General features: G+C 62.4%; 1 protein-coding gene across 2 annotated transcripts; it reads right to left on the reverse strand.

Annotated features, from left to right (window-relative positions):
* Nucleotides 1–7,294: 7,294 nt before the first annotated feature.
* On the reverse strand, nucleotides 7,295–12,536 carry LOC116238875 (ADP-ribosylhydrolase ARH1-like). Of its 2 annotated transcripts, XR_016460831.1 has the most exons (7): nucleotides 12,319–12,511; nucleotides 11,578–11,676; nucleotides 11,381–11,486; nucleotides 10,873–10,952; nucleotides 10,614–10,797; nucleotides 8,129–10,130; nucleotides 7,295–8,004 (listed from the first exon to the last, which is right to left on the reverse strand). XR_016460831.1 is itself a non-coding variant. In XM_090128542.1 (6 exons), the coding sequence occupies exons 1-6, from the start codon at nucleotides 12,509–12,511 to the stop codon at nucleotides 9,761–9,763; spliced, it is 1,032 nt and encodes a 343-aa protein (XP_089984668.1). In that variant the 5' UTR covers nucleotides 12,512–12,536; the 3' UTR covers nucleotides 7,295–9,760. The 2 variants fall into 2 exon arrangements, 1 of the variants encoding a protein (XP_089984668.1); XM_090128542.1 differs by having other exon boundaries at nucleotides 7,295–10,130; nucleotides 12,319–12,536.
* Nucleotides 12,537–15,827: the final 3,291 nt, after the last annotated feature.

The following is a 15,827-nucleotide window of genomic DNA, read 5'->3' on the forward strand; positions in this document are numbered from 1 at the left end:
TTGTTAGTGAGGGGAGGGGAGTGGAAGGGGAGGGGATTAGAAGGGTAGTGGAGAGGAGGGGAAGGGAGATGTGGGGTGGGGAGTGTGAGGGAGTGGAAGGGGAGGGGAGGAAAAGGTTGAGGATGGGAGGGGAGGGGAGAGAAGTGGAAGGGGAGCTGAGGGCCGTAGAGAGGAGGGGAGGCGCGGGGAAGGGAGGATAGGGGAGGGGAGGGGAAGAGAGGGGAAGGGAGGGGAGGGGAGGAAATGGGAGGGGGGGGGAGGGGAGGGGGTTAGAGTGGAAGTGGAGGTGAGGGAAGGGAAGGGGACGGGAGTGGAAGGGGTGGGAAGGGGTGTGGAGGGGATGGAAGGGGAGATGACAGGAGAAAAGGGGATGGGAGGGGGGCAGGGGGAGAGGAGGGGATCAGAAGGGTAGCGGAGAGGAGGGGAAGGGAGGTGTCTGCAGGGGAGTGTAAGGGATTGGAAGGGGAGGGGAGTGGAAGGTTTGGGATGGGAGGGGAGGGGAGGGGCGGGAAGGGAAGTGGAAGGGGAGGGGAGCGGAGGGGAGGGGACGGGAGGGAAGGGGAGCAGAGGGGAGAGGAAGGGAAGGGAGGGGAGGGAAGTTGAAGGGGAGGGGAGCAGAGGGGAGGGGAGGGGAGGGCAGGGGTGGGGAGGGGGTGCAGGGGAGTGGTGGGGATGGGAGGGGAGTGGAGGGGAGGGGAAGGTAGTGGAGGGAGGGGAGGGGAGGAGACGGGTGGGGAGGGGAGCAGAGCGGAGCGATGGGGAGGGTAGCGGAGGAGAGGGGGAGGGGAGGGGGGGGTATGGCAAAGGTGGGAACGGGCAGAGAGGGGTGGGGAATTCAAGGGGAGGGGAATAGAAGGGTAGCAGAGAGGAGGGGACGGGAGGGGAGCCGAGGGGAGGAGAGGGGTGGGATGGGGAGGGAAGGGGAGGGGAGTGGAGTGGAAGTGGAAGGGAGGGAAGGGGACGGGAGGGGAGGAGAGGGGAGTGGAAAAGACGGGAGGGGAGTGGCTGAGGATGGGAGGGGAGGGCTGGTAAGGGGAGTGGAAGAGGAGGGGAGAAGAAGGGGAGAGGAGAGGAAGGGAGGGGAGCAAAGCACAGTGGAAGGGAGGGGAGTGGAGGGGCGTGGAGGGGCGGGGCGGAGAGGAGAGGAGAGGAGAGGAGAGGAGAGGAGAGGAGAGGAGAGGAGAGGAGAGGAGAGGAGAGGAGAGGAGAGGAGAGGAGAGGAGAGGAGAGGAGAGGAGAGGAGAGGAGAGGAGAGGATGGGGGGAGGGGGGGAGGGGATTGCAGGGGAGGTTAAGGGAGTGGCTGGGGAGGGGAGGGGAGGGGAGGGGAGGGGAGGGGAGGGGAGGGGAGGGGAGGGAACGGGAGGGGTGGGGAGGGGATGGTAAGGGAGCGGCTGGGGAGGGGAGGGGGACGCCGCTCGTTATCGGCCTCCACCTGGAGGTGATGACCACCCTCTGTCCGCGACTGGTCCACCCATCAAATCCACATCCCTCCAACTTGGAGATAAGGATGTGGTGGGGGACCATGTCAAAGACCTTGCTCAAGTCCAGGTAAATGACATCAGTCGCCTTTCCCTTGTCCACCGATGCCGTCACTCCATCATAAAAGGCCACCGGATTGGTTAAGCATGACTTCCCCTGGTGAAGCCGTGCTGGCTGTCACGGATCACACGCCCTTTCCTCATGTGATCAAGCATGTCATCCAGGATGATCTGTTCCATGATCTTCCCAGGCACAGAGGTGAGACTCACCGGCCTGTAGTTCCCGGGGTCCTCCTTGCTCCCTTTCTTGTAAATGGGAGTGACGTGACCCTTCCTCCAGTCATCCGGGACCACACCAGACAGCCACGACTTCTCAAATATGATGGAGAGCGGCTCGGCAACCACCTCAGCCAGCTCCTTCAGAACCCTGGGATGCACGCCATCCGGCCCCATAGCCTCGTACACATTCAGTCTCATGAGGCGGTCTCGGACCTGCTCTGCCCTCACAGCAGGGGGGATTTACCGTCCTGGTCCCCACCCAGAGGTGTAGGGATGCAGGGCTCAGGGACATGAGAAGTCCCGGAATCCTGGCCACCAGTGAAGACCGAGGCAAAGAACTCATTCAGTACCTCGGCCTTCTCTCCGTCCGTTGAAGCCAGTTCTCCTTTTACATTTACCAAAGGAGGTACACTCGCTTTGGCCTGTCTCTTCTGGCCAATGTACCTGTAGAAAGTCTTCCTAATGTTTTTCACGTCCCTCGCCAAGTTCAGTTCTGCCTGCACCCTGGCTTTCCTGATCCCACATCTGCAAGTCCAGACAGCATCCCTGTATTCTTCCCAGGTGGCACACCCTTGTTTCCAGAGTTTGTACGCACCTTTCTTCGCCCTCAGCTGCCCAGCAGGTCCTTGCTGAGCCATGCCGGTTTCCTGCCTCCTCCGCCTGCTATCTTATTCAGGGGGATGGAGAGCTCTTGTGCTCTCAGGAAGGCATCCTTGAAGAATAGCCAGCTGTCCCCAACATCTTTGTTTTTAAAGACAGCATCCCAGGGGATCTCGGCCAGCAGTCCATTGAACAGCTTAAAGTTCGCTCTTCTAACTCCATCGCTCCCGCGCCCTGCCGAGCAGGAGTGCCCTATTCCGTAGATCCTCAGGGTGTTAGAGTTGGAAGGGACCTCTGAGGGCCACCCAGCCCAACTCCCCTGCAATGCACAGGGCCACCACAGCTCCATCCCCTTGCCCAGGGCCTGCTCCAGCCTCGCCTTGAAAGTCTCCAGGGACAGGGCATCCACCTCAACACTAGGTAACACGTTCCAGTGCCTCACCACCTTCCCTGGAGAAGATTTTTTCCTTACATCCAAACGAAATCCGCCCTCCCTGAGCTTGAGGCCATTTCCCCTTGTTCTATCCCCACAGACTCTGCTCTAGAGTCTGCCCTATTCTTTCCTGTCTCTCCCCTCCGGATGCTGAAATCTGCTATCAGGTCACCTCGCAGCCTCCTCCTCTCCAGGCTGCACAGCCCCAGCTCTCTCAGCCTGTCCTTGCAGGAGAGGTGTTCCCTTCCTGGGCTCATTTCTGTGGCCCTCCTCTGGACGCGCTCCAACACCTCCACGTCTCTCCTGTGCTGAGGACTCCACACCTGGACACAGTGCTCCAGCAGAGGCCTCACCAGAGCAGAGCAGAGGGGTGGGATCACCTCTTGCCCTGCTGGCCGTGCTGCTGTGCATGCAGCCCAGGATACGGCTGGCTTTCACGGCTGCAAGGCACAGTGCTGACTGATGTCCGGTTTCCCACCCGCCCGTATCCCCAGGTCTTTTTCTGCAGAGCTGCTCTCAATCCTTTCAGCCCCAGCTGGTATTGGTAGTGGGGGTTGCCTCGACCCAGGTGCAAGACCTTGCTCTTGGATTTGTTGAACCTCATGAGGTTCCCCTGGGCCATCTGCTCAGCCCCATAGGTCCCTATGGATGGCATCCCATCCCTCTGGTGTGTCACCGCTCCTGACACTCACTGTCATCCTCAAATTGGTCCCAGCACCACTCGTCCAGACACCACTCGTCACCAATCTCCATCCAGACACGGAGCCACTGACCACCGCTCTCTGGACTCCATCCTGCAGCCGGTCCTTCATCCGTCAAACAGCCCACCCAGCAAATCCATATCTTTCCAGTTTGTAGAGAAGGACCTGAACGACAGGGAATTTCTTAAGCAGCCTCCACAGTTAAAGCAATGGGAGGTTTGGTCAGCTCCTACGGCAAGAGGCTAATGCTTCTTTTGAAAATAGATTTGCATTTGGTTTCCTAGAGCGTTTTTGCTGTGCTTATTCCTGGTCACTTGCTTGTTGTTTTTGCGAGTGCTTTTCCTCCCAAACATCTTAAAGGCTGCATCTGCTCTTCTAGTGACAAGTATCTAATGATAAAATCAGTTTTCCACAGGCAATTTCTCAAAATCAAGACCCCTTTCTCCACATCCCCAGTATAGATCCACTCCTGGCTTAGGCTGGGGAGATTCCTGTCGAATTACAAGACTTCAACTCCCGTCTGTACGAACAGCCAGGGTTGCCCTCTCCCAGCTGTCGAATACAGCACTTGCTCTTAGAATCATAGAATCCTAGAATTGCTCAGGTTGGAAAAGACCTGAGAGACCATCGAGTCTTTGCCATCCTAGCCCAACTCAAACAACCCTCCGCTAAGTCACGTCCCTGAGCACCGCGTCCAGGCGGTTCTTAAACACAGTCAGGGCTGGTGACTCAACCACCTCCATGGGGAGCCCATGCCAGTCTCTAACAACCCTTTCTGTGAGGGACTTTTTTCTGGCTGTCTTGTTAAGCTTCGTGCAGTTGGTGCCCGCCCAGCTCTCTCATTTGCCCGGATCTCTCCGCAAGGCCTCTCTCTCCACCCTCAGTGCAGCCAACAGCTCCTCCCAGCTCAGTACTGACAGCAACCTTGCTCAAAACCCCTTCTGGTCCGACACGCAAGGCATTTATGAGAACATTACAGAGAACTGGCCCTAAAACTCAGCCCTGCGGAGCCCCGCCAGCGACTGGCAGCCAGCGGGATGGAAGCCGCCCGCCGAGACCTTTGGGCCCCGTCCATCAGCCTCTTGCCACCGGCTGCACCCAGGGGCCCAAAGCCGGAGCCCGGGAGGCCGGCGCCGTCCCTGGGGCGTAAAGCCACAGCCACAGTTAGAAGGCGGCCCTGCCCACGAGGCCCGAAGCCTCAGCCCAGCCTGAGCAGCACCGGCCACGGGGCCTAAAGCCACAGCCGGAGAGCCCGGCGCCAGCTTTGGGGCCTGAAGCCGCAGCCACGGCCAGGCAGGCTGGCATTGGCCCCGAGGCCCGAAGTCACAGCCAAGGGGCAGCGGCAGCCCCAGTGCCCGAAGTCACAGCCCGAGAGGCCGGCACTGGCCTGAGTAAGGAAAGGACAGTAAAAGGATGAACTCCTGTTTAGGAATGTCGGTAAGCAGGATGTGTGGTCAGATAAGAAAAGGACACCTGGAAACTCTGCTGCGGCACTACACAAGGAATGGGTCAGGATGGGGTCACTGCTGCCAGAGACAGGGGGTCTTCTCCCGTGCAAAGGAGACCCCACTGCTCACGGCGGGGCCGCATGTCGATAAGTCAGGAATGTAATGGATATGCACGTGAGTTCCACTGACTGTGTGTATCTGTACCAAGCTTCTTCCTTACGGGGTGCAAGCTTGGAGGAGCTCTCCCCCTTGCACCCAGCTTGGCGCCAAATGCTGAATAAAACATACTGCTTTATAACCTGACTCTGGGCTGTACAGTTTGATTCCACCAGTCAGGCCCCGGGGCCTGAAGCCCCAGCCACGGCACGAGGGGCCAGCAGCAGCCCGGGGCCTGAAGCCACAGCCGGAGAGGCCAGCGCCTGGCATGCGCTGTGCACTCCCATTGGTTTCTGCTGATTCTATGGGACTGCATTGACCGCTACCAGGCTGTGCTGGTCCCTCCTGTTTTTTATGGGCACATACTGATCTGTGCTCCTATGGTTCCCATGGGTCTCTGCTGACCACCAGGAGTCCATCCTGGTCTCCTCCGGTCCGTACGGGTGTGCGCTCCTTCTGGATCCTACGAGATCCTCCGGGACTCCCCTGGCCGCTGGGAGGCCGTGCCGCTCATTACCGGTGTTTACTGGGCTGCTCGAGAGCCCGAGACCAACCCCGATCCCAACCTGGCGTCCCCACAGCAGCTCTCGGTACAGCCCCTGCCCCACACATCCCCATGAAGGGGGCTTCCTCCTGGTGCCGTCCCCCCACTCTGCGGAGTGCTGCCCACGGAGGTCGGTCTGCTCCCGTCCCTGCTTCCTTCAGAGCAGGACCTGGACGCCGGCCTTTACTCCAAGGCGGGTGCCGGGGGAGCTGCGGAACCCCCCTGCCTCGCAGGACAGGGTCTCGCCACGCATCCCCCCCCCCCTCTGTCTGTCCTGCAGACTCTCAGGGCTCTGGATGAGATGCTGCACACGTTGATGTTCGTCCGCCCCACTGCCAGCATCGAAGAGAGCTGCAAAGCATCTTCCAGGTAAGCTGTGCTCGCGGGGCCGCACCAAGGAGGGCTGTTCATCCCCATCCCCACCACCCCAAAAATCTTCTGGGCTGATCCGGGGGGCCGCAGGCCGGAGCCGCGGCTCCTCTTCCCGCAGGTGCTGCTGCCCTTCACCTCCGCGCAGAACTCAGCCGCACGCCAGAGGGCAGCGGGGCGCACCTGGAAGCTGAGCCATTCGCCGGCGCATCACTGCCAGGAAAGGGCGAGGGCGCAAACCCCGTGGCGCGGGGTCTTTGTCCCTCCTTTCCCCCTCTGCCCACCCCGGGGGGAGCTCACCGTTCCGCTCTCCACGCGCACCCCGTCACTCCTTGGGCCGATCCGGATCCGTCCGCTACAGAGAGCTCCGCCTGCGCGCGGCAGGGCGGCCGGTGGGAAAGGAAGGGGAAAGGAAGGGAGAGCCTCCTAGCCCCATATCCCGCTGTCGCCCACCCTACAGCCCCGCATCACCCCATGACCCCACACAGGACCGGAATGAGAGCCGACAGCCGTGACACCGCAGTCCCACAGCCTTCCAGCGCTCCGTCCCGAAGGAGAACCTCCTGGCCCAGCAGGTCCACTGAGCGCCCCGTGTTCTGCGGAACGGCGACAAGCCCGGCACGGCGCTGCCGAGCGCACGCTGCCCGCACTGAGCTGCCCGCACTGAGCTGCCCGCACTGAGCTGCCCGAGCGCGGGCCTCCGAACGCCCAGCACACGGCGCCCCATCCCGCCCCTGCTGACAGCCGGGCGCAGCAGCCTTACTGCAGCTCGTGGGTGTCGGACGCCACGCCGGACAGGCGGCGCATCCCCTGCGCCCCGCCGTGCCGCTCCGTGCGTCCAGCGCCGCTCTGCGGGGCCTGGGGGACTACGGAACACGTGCCAGCGGTCAGTGGAGCTCCTTATTCAAGGCCTGGCCCGGGCTGCGCCCTTCTCACGTCCCACCCACTGAGCGCAGAGCCTGTAAGGAAGAACTGCTGGGTTCTTCCTTGGAGGAGCAAGCTGCCGGAGATGTCACTGCAGGTTCTGGTGCAGAAGCTGGACAGAGATGTGTGCTTGGGGGGCCTTGTTTCGGTGGGGCTTTGCACGGATTTGGCAGGAACCGTCCATTTCCGAAGGGAAGTTGGAAAAAAAAGACCACTAAACCAACACAGTGGTAGAGCGAGGACGTGTCCCGTGTGCGGCTGTCCTCAGAATTCCCATTTGAGAGCTCTGGTCACCCAAAGCCCTCTGGCTCATCTCAGACCCTTCCGGAAGACAACAGGACCCTTTGAACCCACCTCAGGACTGCCTAGACCCAACAAGTCCTCTCTGGGACATCCCCAGAGCCTTCTCAATGAATCCAAGGATACCCCAGACCTACCTGGAAACTCACCTGGACCCTGCAGGATCCTTCTGGGACATCTCCAGCCCCTTCTGGATTAATCCAAGCACCCCCTGGATCAACGTGAGGAGCCCCTGCACCTACAAGAGCTCTCTGGGACATCCCCAGGTCCTTCTGGATGACTCCGGGACCACGCAGACCCACGTGAGGACTCCCTGAACCACAGCAGACTCCACTGGGACATCTCCAGATCACGCCAGTGTCTCCTCAGAGCTCCTGGGCCCAGACTGGGTGCTTCCAGATTCTTCCCAGGTCCCCCCCCAAGACCCCCCTGGGACACCTCCAGACCCTTCTGGCTGAGTCCAAGGACTTTCGGGATCCACCTGGGGACACCCCGGCCGCCACCAGACCCTTCTGGGACATCTCCAGACCCTTCTGATGACTCCAGTGCTGGGCGGGGGGGTCGTGGGGGGAAGAAAAGGGTTGGTGGGGCTTCTGTGGGGTGGAATGGGGGTCTGAAGATGGAGGGAGGGCTGGAAGGGAGAAACGGAGGGGTTCATAGAATCATAGAATTACTTGGCTTGGAAGGGACCTCAAGGATCATCCAGTCCCACCGCAGCCTGGCCGTGGTGCCCAGCTCTAAGAACGCGCCATACGTCACGTCTCCGAGCACTACGACCAAACGGCTCTTAAGCACGTCCAGGGACGGCGACTCCACCGCCTCCCTGGGAGCCTATTGCCATGTTTAACCACTGATTAGGAAATTGGTGTTTCCTGATGTCCAACCTAAACCTACCTGGGCGCAACTGGAGGCCATTTCCCCGCGTCTTGTCCCTGTCACCAGTGAGAAGAGAGCGCCCCGCTCTCACTGCAAGCACCTTTCAGGTCCTGGAAGGGAGTCGTAAGGTCTCCCCTCAGCCGCCGCTTCCCCAGACTGAGCAGCCCCAGCTCCCTCCTTGATTTCCCCTTTCTGGTCGGGTGTCCATAGAAGCCTTTCTTGTTTTTCTCGGCATCCCAAGGGAAGGTCGGGTCACCCCGGGTTTCGGCTTCCGCGGCCCCAACCCTCCACTTCCTTGCGCTGCTCCCACAGAACCGGTCCCTGATGCCACTGCCTGTGCATTTCCTTCTTATTCTTCAGGTTATCCAAACCCTAAACCTGACAGATCACATCCCTAACCCTAACCATAACCCTACAGATTGCCTGAAGTTTTACTAACCCAAACGCTATTATTTCCTAACCCCAACCATAACTATAACCCTACACCGAACCGAACTCAATCCCTTACGCAAACACTGAACCTAAACTTAACCCTAACAATAACCCAATTCCAAAAAACGGCCCCAAACCCAACCCTAATCTTAACCCTAACCACAACCCTAACCCTAAGAGTGACCCTACAGGGTGACACTCTGGGATGACACTGTGGGGCAGCACAGAGTGACAATATGGGGTGATGTTGCAGGACAATGCTACGGGGCAGCCCTAAGTTGTGATGCTATGGGGTGATGCTGCTGTGCAGCACTCTGGGGTGACGCTGTGGGGTGGCACTGCGGTGTGATGTATGGGACGGCAGTGTGGGGCAGCACTCTGGGGTGATGCTGTGGGACAGCACGATGATGCAGCACTGTATGGTGCTTCTATGGTGTAACGCTATGGGGTGATGCTATGGGGTAATGCAGAGTGCTATAGGGTGACATGGAGCAACGCTATGGGACAGTGCTATAGGGTGACAATGTGGAGCAGTGCCATGGCGCAGAGCCATGGGGCAGCGCTATGGGGCAGCGCTATGGAGCAGCGCAATGGGGCAGAGCTATGGGGCAGTGACATGAGGCAGCGCTATGGGTCAGTGCTAAGGGGCAGCGCTATGGGGCAGTGCCATGGGGCAGTGCCATGGGGCAGTGCCATGGTTCAGTGCTATGGGGCAGCGCTACGGGGCCGCGCTACGGGGCAGCGCTATGGGGCAGTCCTATGGGGCAGTGCTATGGGGCCGCGCTATGGGGCAGCGCTATGGGGCAGCGCTATGGGGCAGTCCTATGGGGCAGCGCTATGGGGCAGTCCTATGGGGCAGCGCTATGGGGCCGCGCTATGGGGCAGCGCTATGGGGCAGCGCTATGGGGCAGCGCTATGGGGCAGAGCTATGGGGCAGCGCTATGGGGCAGTCCTATGGGGCAGCGCTATGGGGCCGCGCTATGGGGCAGTGCCATGGGGCAGCGCTATGGGGCCACCACACGCGGACTGTGACGGACGAGCAGCAGAACAGCGGCGCTGTGGCGGCGCTGAGGACTCCCAGCAGCACGACGTGAGGCGGCAGCGCTTTTACTGCAGGCCGCGTCCCGAACTCGGGGCGAACGGCGGCCCGGAGCCGCGCAGCGCCCGGCGGAGCTGTGAGCGCGGCCCCCAGGAGCCGCTCGGCGCCCGACGCCGCCCTCAGCGCCCCCAGGCCAGCGCGTGGAGGCGCTGCGCGGCGTCGCAGAGGCGCTGGCGATACTCGATGTCGCGATGCATCCCGGGCGGGACGCCGCGCAGCCCCCAGCGCAGCGCCCAGCAGCCGGCGGCGATGGTGCCGGTGGAGTCGCTGTCCCCGCCGTGCAGCGCCGCGCGGCCGCACAGCTCCTCCCAGCTGCTCCCGGCCGCCAGCAGCGCCTCCAGGGCCACCATGGGCGCGTCGTGCCCGCTGCGTCCCGCCCAGCCGCCCAGCGCCCAGCGCGAGTATTCGGCGTCCCGCTCCTCCGGGGTCGGCAGGGCGGGCACGCGGGGGGGGCCGCCGCCCTCCAGGAGCCCCCGCGAGTCCAGGTACCTGCGGGGCACGGCGGGAAGAAGTGGGCAATGGGGACACTGGGCGGCGGAGGGAATGGGGACAGTGGGGGCATTGGGGGCACTGGGGGCAATGGCGACGTTGGGGGAAACGGGGGCATTTGAGGAAATTGAGGCAGTGGAGGCAATGGGGGCATTTGGAGTAACGGGGACATTAGGGGAAACTGAGGCAATGGAGGCATTGGGGGAAATTGAGGCAATGGGGGCAATGGAGGCATTTGGGGAGAACAGAGGGAATGGGGACGCCGGGGACAGAGGTGGCAGGGGCGTCAATCGGGACGTGGTGAGCAGTAGGACACGCTGGGGATTTGGGGTCGGGCTTCGGGGATTTGGCGCGGGTGGCACCGGGAGCACCGCTGTCCCGATAGGTGTGGGCGATGGGGACGGGCTCTGCCCCCCCTGCCCCTATGTCCCCAACGCCCCCGTGCCCCGATCGCTCCCGACGCCCCCCCCCGCCGCCCCTCACCGGCGCCAGCTGTCCCCAAAGAAGTCCCACGCGGCGGCGTTTTCCTCCACGTTCAGCCCTTCGCCCTTCACGTAATCCCACGCGTGGGGCAGGACGCGCAGCAGCTCGGCGCCCCACACCTCGGGGGGCTCCCCGCGGACCCCCAGCGCCCCAAACAGCGCCACGGCCAGCGCGCCCAGGTACCCTGCGGGGGGCGGGGGGCGGGGTGAGCGCCGGCCCCGTTTGATGGCATCCCCCCCCTCCGCCCCACGGCACCCACCTGTGGGGTGGTGGTGGGTCATGCGCCCGCTCTCAATGCTCACCCGGATCAGCGTCGGCAGCTCCTCTGGGCGCGGGTACCTGGGGGCAGCCCATAATACCCCGCATCCCATAATACCCCGCATCCCATAATACCCCACATCCCATCGCATCCCATAATACCCCGCATCCCATCCCATTGCATCCCATAATACCCCACATCCCATAATACCCCACACCCCATCCCGCCCCCCATGCAGTGATGCCCCACAGCCCGTAATTTCCCGCTTGCCGCCGCCTGTATCCCACAATTCCCCATCGCATCCCCTGGCATCCCGTCGTGCCCCATATTCCCCCATCACATCCTGCAGCATCCCATAATATCCCATAATGCCCCTCATTCCATAGCACCCCACATCCCACGCCATCCCATAATACCACACCCCAAAGTCCCCACTGCCCTCACTGCCCCCACATCCCACCCCACGTCCCACCCCACAGCCCCCCTCCGCCCCATCGCACACCCCGACCTCAGCCCTATGGCCAGGCTGCGCATGGCCGCCCCACAGCCGGTGCCGGTGGGGTTGAAGGGGATGCGGTAGCCGTGGGGCTCCCCGGGACGCAGCTGCGACGTTCCTGTGGGGCAGAGCGGGGCGGGGCGGGGCGGGGGGCGCTGACCCACAGCTCGTCCCCACAGCTTCACCCCGCAGCTCCGCCCCACACGTACCCAGGATGCTGCTGGGCCCTGGTTTGCGGCCCTCCATGTCCTCCATGGCTGCCACGTAGCGCCGCGCCAACTCCTGCAGCAGCGCTTCGCCCTCCAGCCCTGTGGGGCAGCGCCGCTCAGACCCACAAGTGTGGGGCAGGGGCCCGAAGCGACGCCCCCAGCACCGCCCCACGCATCTGGCTCTGCCCCCCGGCTCCTCGCTCCCCGAGCCACTGCCATCTGTGGGTTCCCTTTTTCCTCCAGCCCCACCTCACACTTATGGGTCTGAGGCCCGATGAGTCCCCACGGCTTCCCTCCTACTTATGGGTCTGTGCTGCCGCCCAGCCCTGCCCCACAGCGATGCTCTCAGCCCCACAGCGATGCTCTCAGCCCCACAGTGATGCTCTGTGCCCCACACCGATGCTCTGTGCCCCACAGCGGTGCTCTGTGCCCCGCAGTGATGCTCGCAGCCCCACAGTGATGCTCTGTGCCCCACACCGATGCTCTGTGCCCCACAGCGGTGCTCTGTGCCCCGCAGTGATGCTCGCAGCCCCACAGCGATGCTCTCAGCCCCACAGCAATGCTGTGCCCCACACGGATGCTCTCAGCCCCACACTGATGCTCTGTGCCCCACAGCGATGCTCTGTGCCCCACAGCAATGCTGAGCCCCACAGCGATGCTCTCAGCCCCACAGCGATGCTCGCAGCCCCACACCGGTGCTCTGAGCCCCACAGCGACGCTCAGCCCCCCAGCAGCTCTCACCGCTGCTCAGCCCCTCGGCTGTCGCGAGATGCAGCACGGTGTCGTCGCTCAGCGGCCAGTCGGGGAGGCGCAGCTCGATGCGGCTCAGCCCGCCCAGCTCCCGCAGCTCCTGGTGGATGCGCGCTCCCGCGGTGCAATATTCCCAGCGCCCCGCGCGGAAACCCAGCGCGTCCCCGGCGGCCGCCAGCAGCATCGCCGCCTCGTAGCGATCCGGGGGGCTGCGGGGGCGGCGCGGGTCGGGGGGCAGCAGGGGGTTGGGGGCGATGGGGCCGTTATGGGGTTGGGGGGTTATGGGGTTGGGGGCGATGGGGGCGATTGGGGGCGTTATGGGGTTGGGGGTTGGGGGGGTTATGGGGTTGGGGGTTATGGGGGGCTGGGGGGGACAGTATGGGGTTGGGGGTTATGGGGGTTATGGGGTTGGGAGTTATGGGGGGGCTATGAGGTTTGGGGTTATGGGGGGTTGAGGGGGACAGTATGGGGTTGGGGGGGTTATGGGGTTGGGGGTTGGGGGTTGGGGGCTATGAGGGGTTGGGGGGACAGTATGGGGTTGGGGGTTATGGGGGTTATGGGGTTGGGGGTTATGGGGGGTTGGGGGAACAGTACGGGGTTGGGAGCTATCGGGGCGTTGGGGGGGGATTATGGGGCTGGGGGTTGGGGGCTATGGGGGGTTGGGGGGTACACTATGGGGTTGGGGGTTTTGGGGGGCTAAAGGCGGGGTTATGGGGCTTGGGGTTCTGGGGGGGTTGGGGGGCACAGTATAGGATTAGGGGTTATAGGGAGTTTGCAGGGGAGTTATGGGGTTGGGGGTTTTGAGGTTGGGGGTTAAGGGTGGGTTGAGGAGGGGGTTATGGGGTTGGAGGTTATGAAGAGGTTGGGGGGGACAGTATGGGGTTTGGGGTTATGGGGGGGGTGGGAGGGACAGTATGCGGTCGGGGGTTGTGGGGTTTGGGGTTAAGGGGGTTGAGGAGGGGGTTATGGGGTTGGGGGCCATGAGGAGGTTGGAAGGGACTGTATAGGGTTGGGAGCTATGAGGGTTGGGGGGTGTTATGGGGTTGGGATTATGAGGGGGCTGGGGGGGACAATATGGGGTTGGGGGGTTATAGGGGGGTTGAGGACGGGGTTATGGGGAGGTTGGGGGGGGACATATGGGGTTGGAGGTTTTTGGGGTTATGGGGTTGGGGATTATGGGGGACTGGGGGGGTTATAAGGTTTGGGGTCATGGGGGGGTTGGGGGGCACAGTACGGGGTTGGGGATTATGGGCTATTTCACATCAGGGGGTGCTTCGATGTTATGGGGTTATGTGGGGGACAGTGGGGTGTTATGGGGTGGGGGCACAGTGGGGTTCTGGGCGGGGGGATCATGGGGTTATGGAGTTGTGTGGGGTCAGGGGCCATTGGGAGGTTATGGGGTGGCACAGTGGGGTTACGAGGTGGGAGGGCACTGGGGGCTATGGGGAGGAACATTGGGGGGTTATGGGGTGGAGGATTATGGGAGGTTGATAGGGGGACACAGGTTATGGGGTGGAGGGATTATGGGGGGCATAGTAGGGGTTATGGGGTGGGGGGTTATGGGGTTGGGGTTGGCATTGGGACTATGGGGTTATGGGGGATTATGGGATTATGAGGTTATGGAGTGGGGAGTTGTGGGATGGGGAAGGCATCTAGGGGTTACGAGGTGGGGGGGATTATGAGGTGTCAACAGTGGGGGTTTTGGGGCGGGGGGGAATCAGGGGAGCTATAGGATTATGAGTTTGTGGGGTGGGGGAGTTATGGGGTTGGGAGTCATGGGAGGTTATGGGGCTGTGGAGTGGGGGGGGCTATGGGAGCTACGGGGGGGGGGATCGAGGGGCTCGGGTTATGGGATGGAGGGGCACAAAGGGGTTGGGGGGCGGGGGGCTGCGGGGTTATGGGCAGGCCATATGGGATTATGGGGTGTGGGGGGGTTATGGAGTCGGAAGCACTGGGGACTTTGAGGTTATGGGAGGGGGTTATGGGGAGGGGGGTCGTGGAGGGACTATGGGGTCACAACCCCATAACATCACAGCACCCTGATAACCCCGCGTCCCATAACCCCAACCCCATACTGTCCCCCCAACCTCCCCATAAACCCAGCCCCCTTATAGCCCCCAAGCCCATAACCTTATAACCCCCAAAGCCCCCAACCCCATATGACCCCCCCAACCTCCCCATAACCTCAAACCCCATAACCTTCTCCTCAACCCCCCATTAACCCCCAAGCCCATACTGTCCCCCCAACCCCATAACCCCCTTCTCAACCCCCCCATAGCCCCCGACCCCACACACCCTCCCCAACCCCCCTATACGGAGTGGGGCTCTGTGGGTTTCTGGGGCGGGGGGCAATAAAAGGTTTCGGGGGAGTCCAGGGGGGGTTATGGGGGCTCGGGGCAGAGGGGGCACAGTGCGGTTACGGGGGGAACATTGGGGTTTACGGGGACGTGTGGGGGTGGTGGGGGTGGTTGTGGGGCTGGGGAGGACGGGAGGGGCAGTGGAGGGTCGGGGCCACTCACGGCGCTGCCATCGCGGTGACAACCGGGGACATCTGTGGGGGGGGGCACAGCGCCAGCGGGGGGAGGGGAGCCTTAAAGGGACCGCGCCGGGGGGAGGCACTGTGCCCCATTGCACCCCATGCGGCCCCACAGCTCCCTGCACTGCCCCACAGATCCCCACAGTGCCCCCCATCCGCCCATAGCGGCCGTTGGGCTCAGTTCGGATCAGGCATTGGGACCCAGAGAGGAGAATTTGGTGCCACCTGAAAGGGGGGAGCGGATCCATCACATCTGTGGGATGAAACAGTGACATCTGGGGTTCAGAAATAGGGAATTTGGGGCTGGCCCTATGGGGCTTCGGGTCCTGAATACGACACTGGGCCACGGGAAAATGAGTTTGGGGCAAAAAAATGCAGATTTGGGCAGAATAAAAAATGCAGGTTTGGGGAAATGTGAATGAGGGGGGGGGTTGGGGGGCAGGACTGCAGGAGTGTGGGGCAGATGTGAGGAAAGGGACGCAGGGGTGGGGGACGTGGGGACACGGGGACGCGTGAGGAGATGCCGGCCGTTAGAACGAAGGAGGCAGCGCAGCCTTTCAGCCGTCACTGAAACGCTGAAGTCTGACGGCGCCGTTGGGGCGTTCGCTCATCTGTGTGCAGCGGTGCGAGTCGTGCCGGGGGGCAGCGGCGCCTTTGGCTCATGGAAATCGCACACAAAAATGAAGTCAATAACTTCGGGTTTTTCTCATTACAAAACAGCTTTAATTCAAATTTTTAACCCCAACTCGTGTTTGTTGATAAACGCCAGAACTGAATGCAGCTTGGCGAGCCGAGGCGGAGCGGGAGGTTGGAACTCAGCGGAAGGGCGCCGCATCGGAGCGGAGCCCCGCCGCGCTCCGGGTCCGCCAGCAAAAGCTGAGAGACGTCGGGGGGCGGCGCGCAGCTCCGAGTGTGAAAAGCACCGCGGGGCCGTTGGAAACGCGACGGAACGGGACGAAACGCG

This window comes from Phasianus colchicus, chromosome 33, assembly GCF_987193195.1.
Source record: "Phasianus colchicus chromosome 33, bPhaCol1.hap1.1, whole genome shotgun sequence".
Classification (NCBI taxonomy): domain Eukaryota; kingdom Metazoa; phylum Chordata; class Aves; order Galliformes; family Phasianidae; genus Phasianus; species Phasianus colchicus.

Coding starts and splice junctions, on each gene's coding strand:
- LOC116238875 (XM_090128542.1), bottom strand. CDS start 12,511: ATGCTGCTGGCGGCCGCCGGGGACGCGCTGGGTTTCCGCGCGGGGCGC. Junction 11,677..12,318: donor AGCCGAGGGGCTGAGCAGCG/GTGAGAGCTGCT, acceptor GCTGCCCCACAG/GGCTGGAGGGCGAAGCGCTG. Junction 10,798..10,872: donor GACCCACCACCACCCCACAG/GTGGGTGCCGTG, acceptor CGCCCCCCGCAG/GGTACCTGGGCGCGCTGGCC.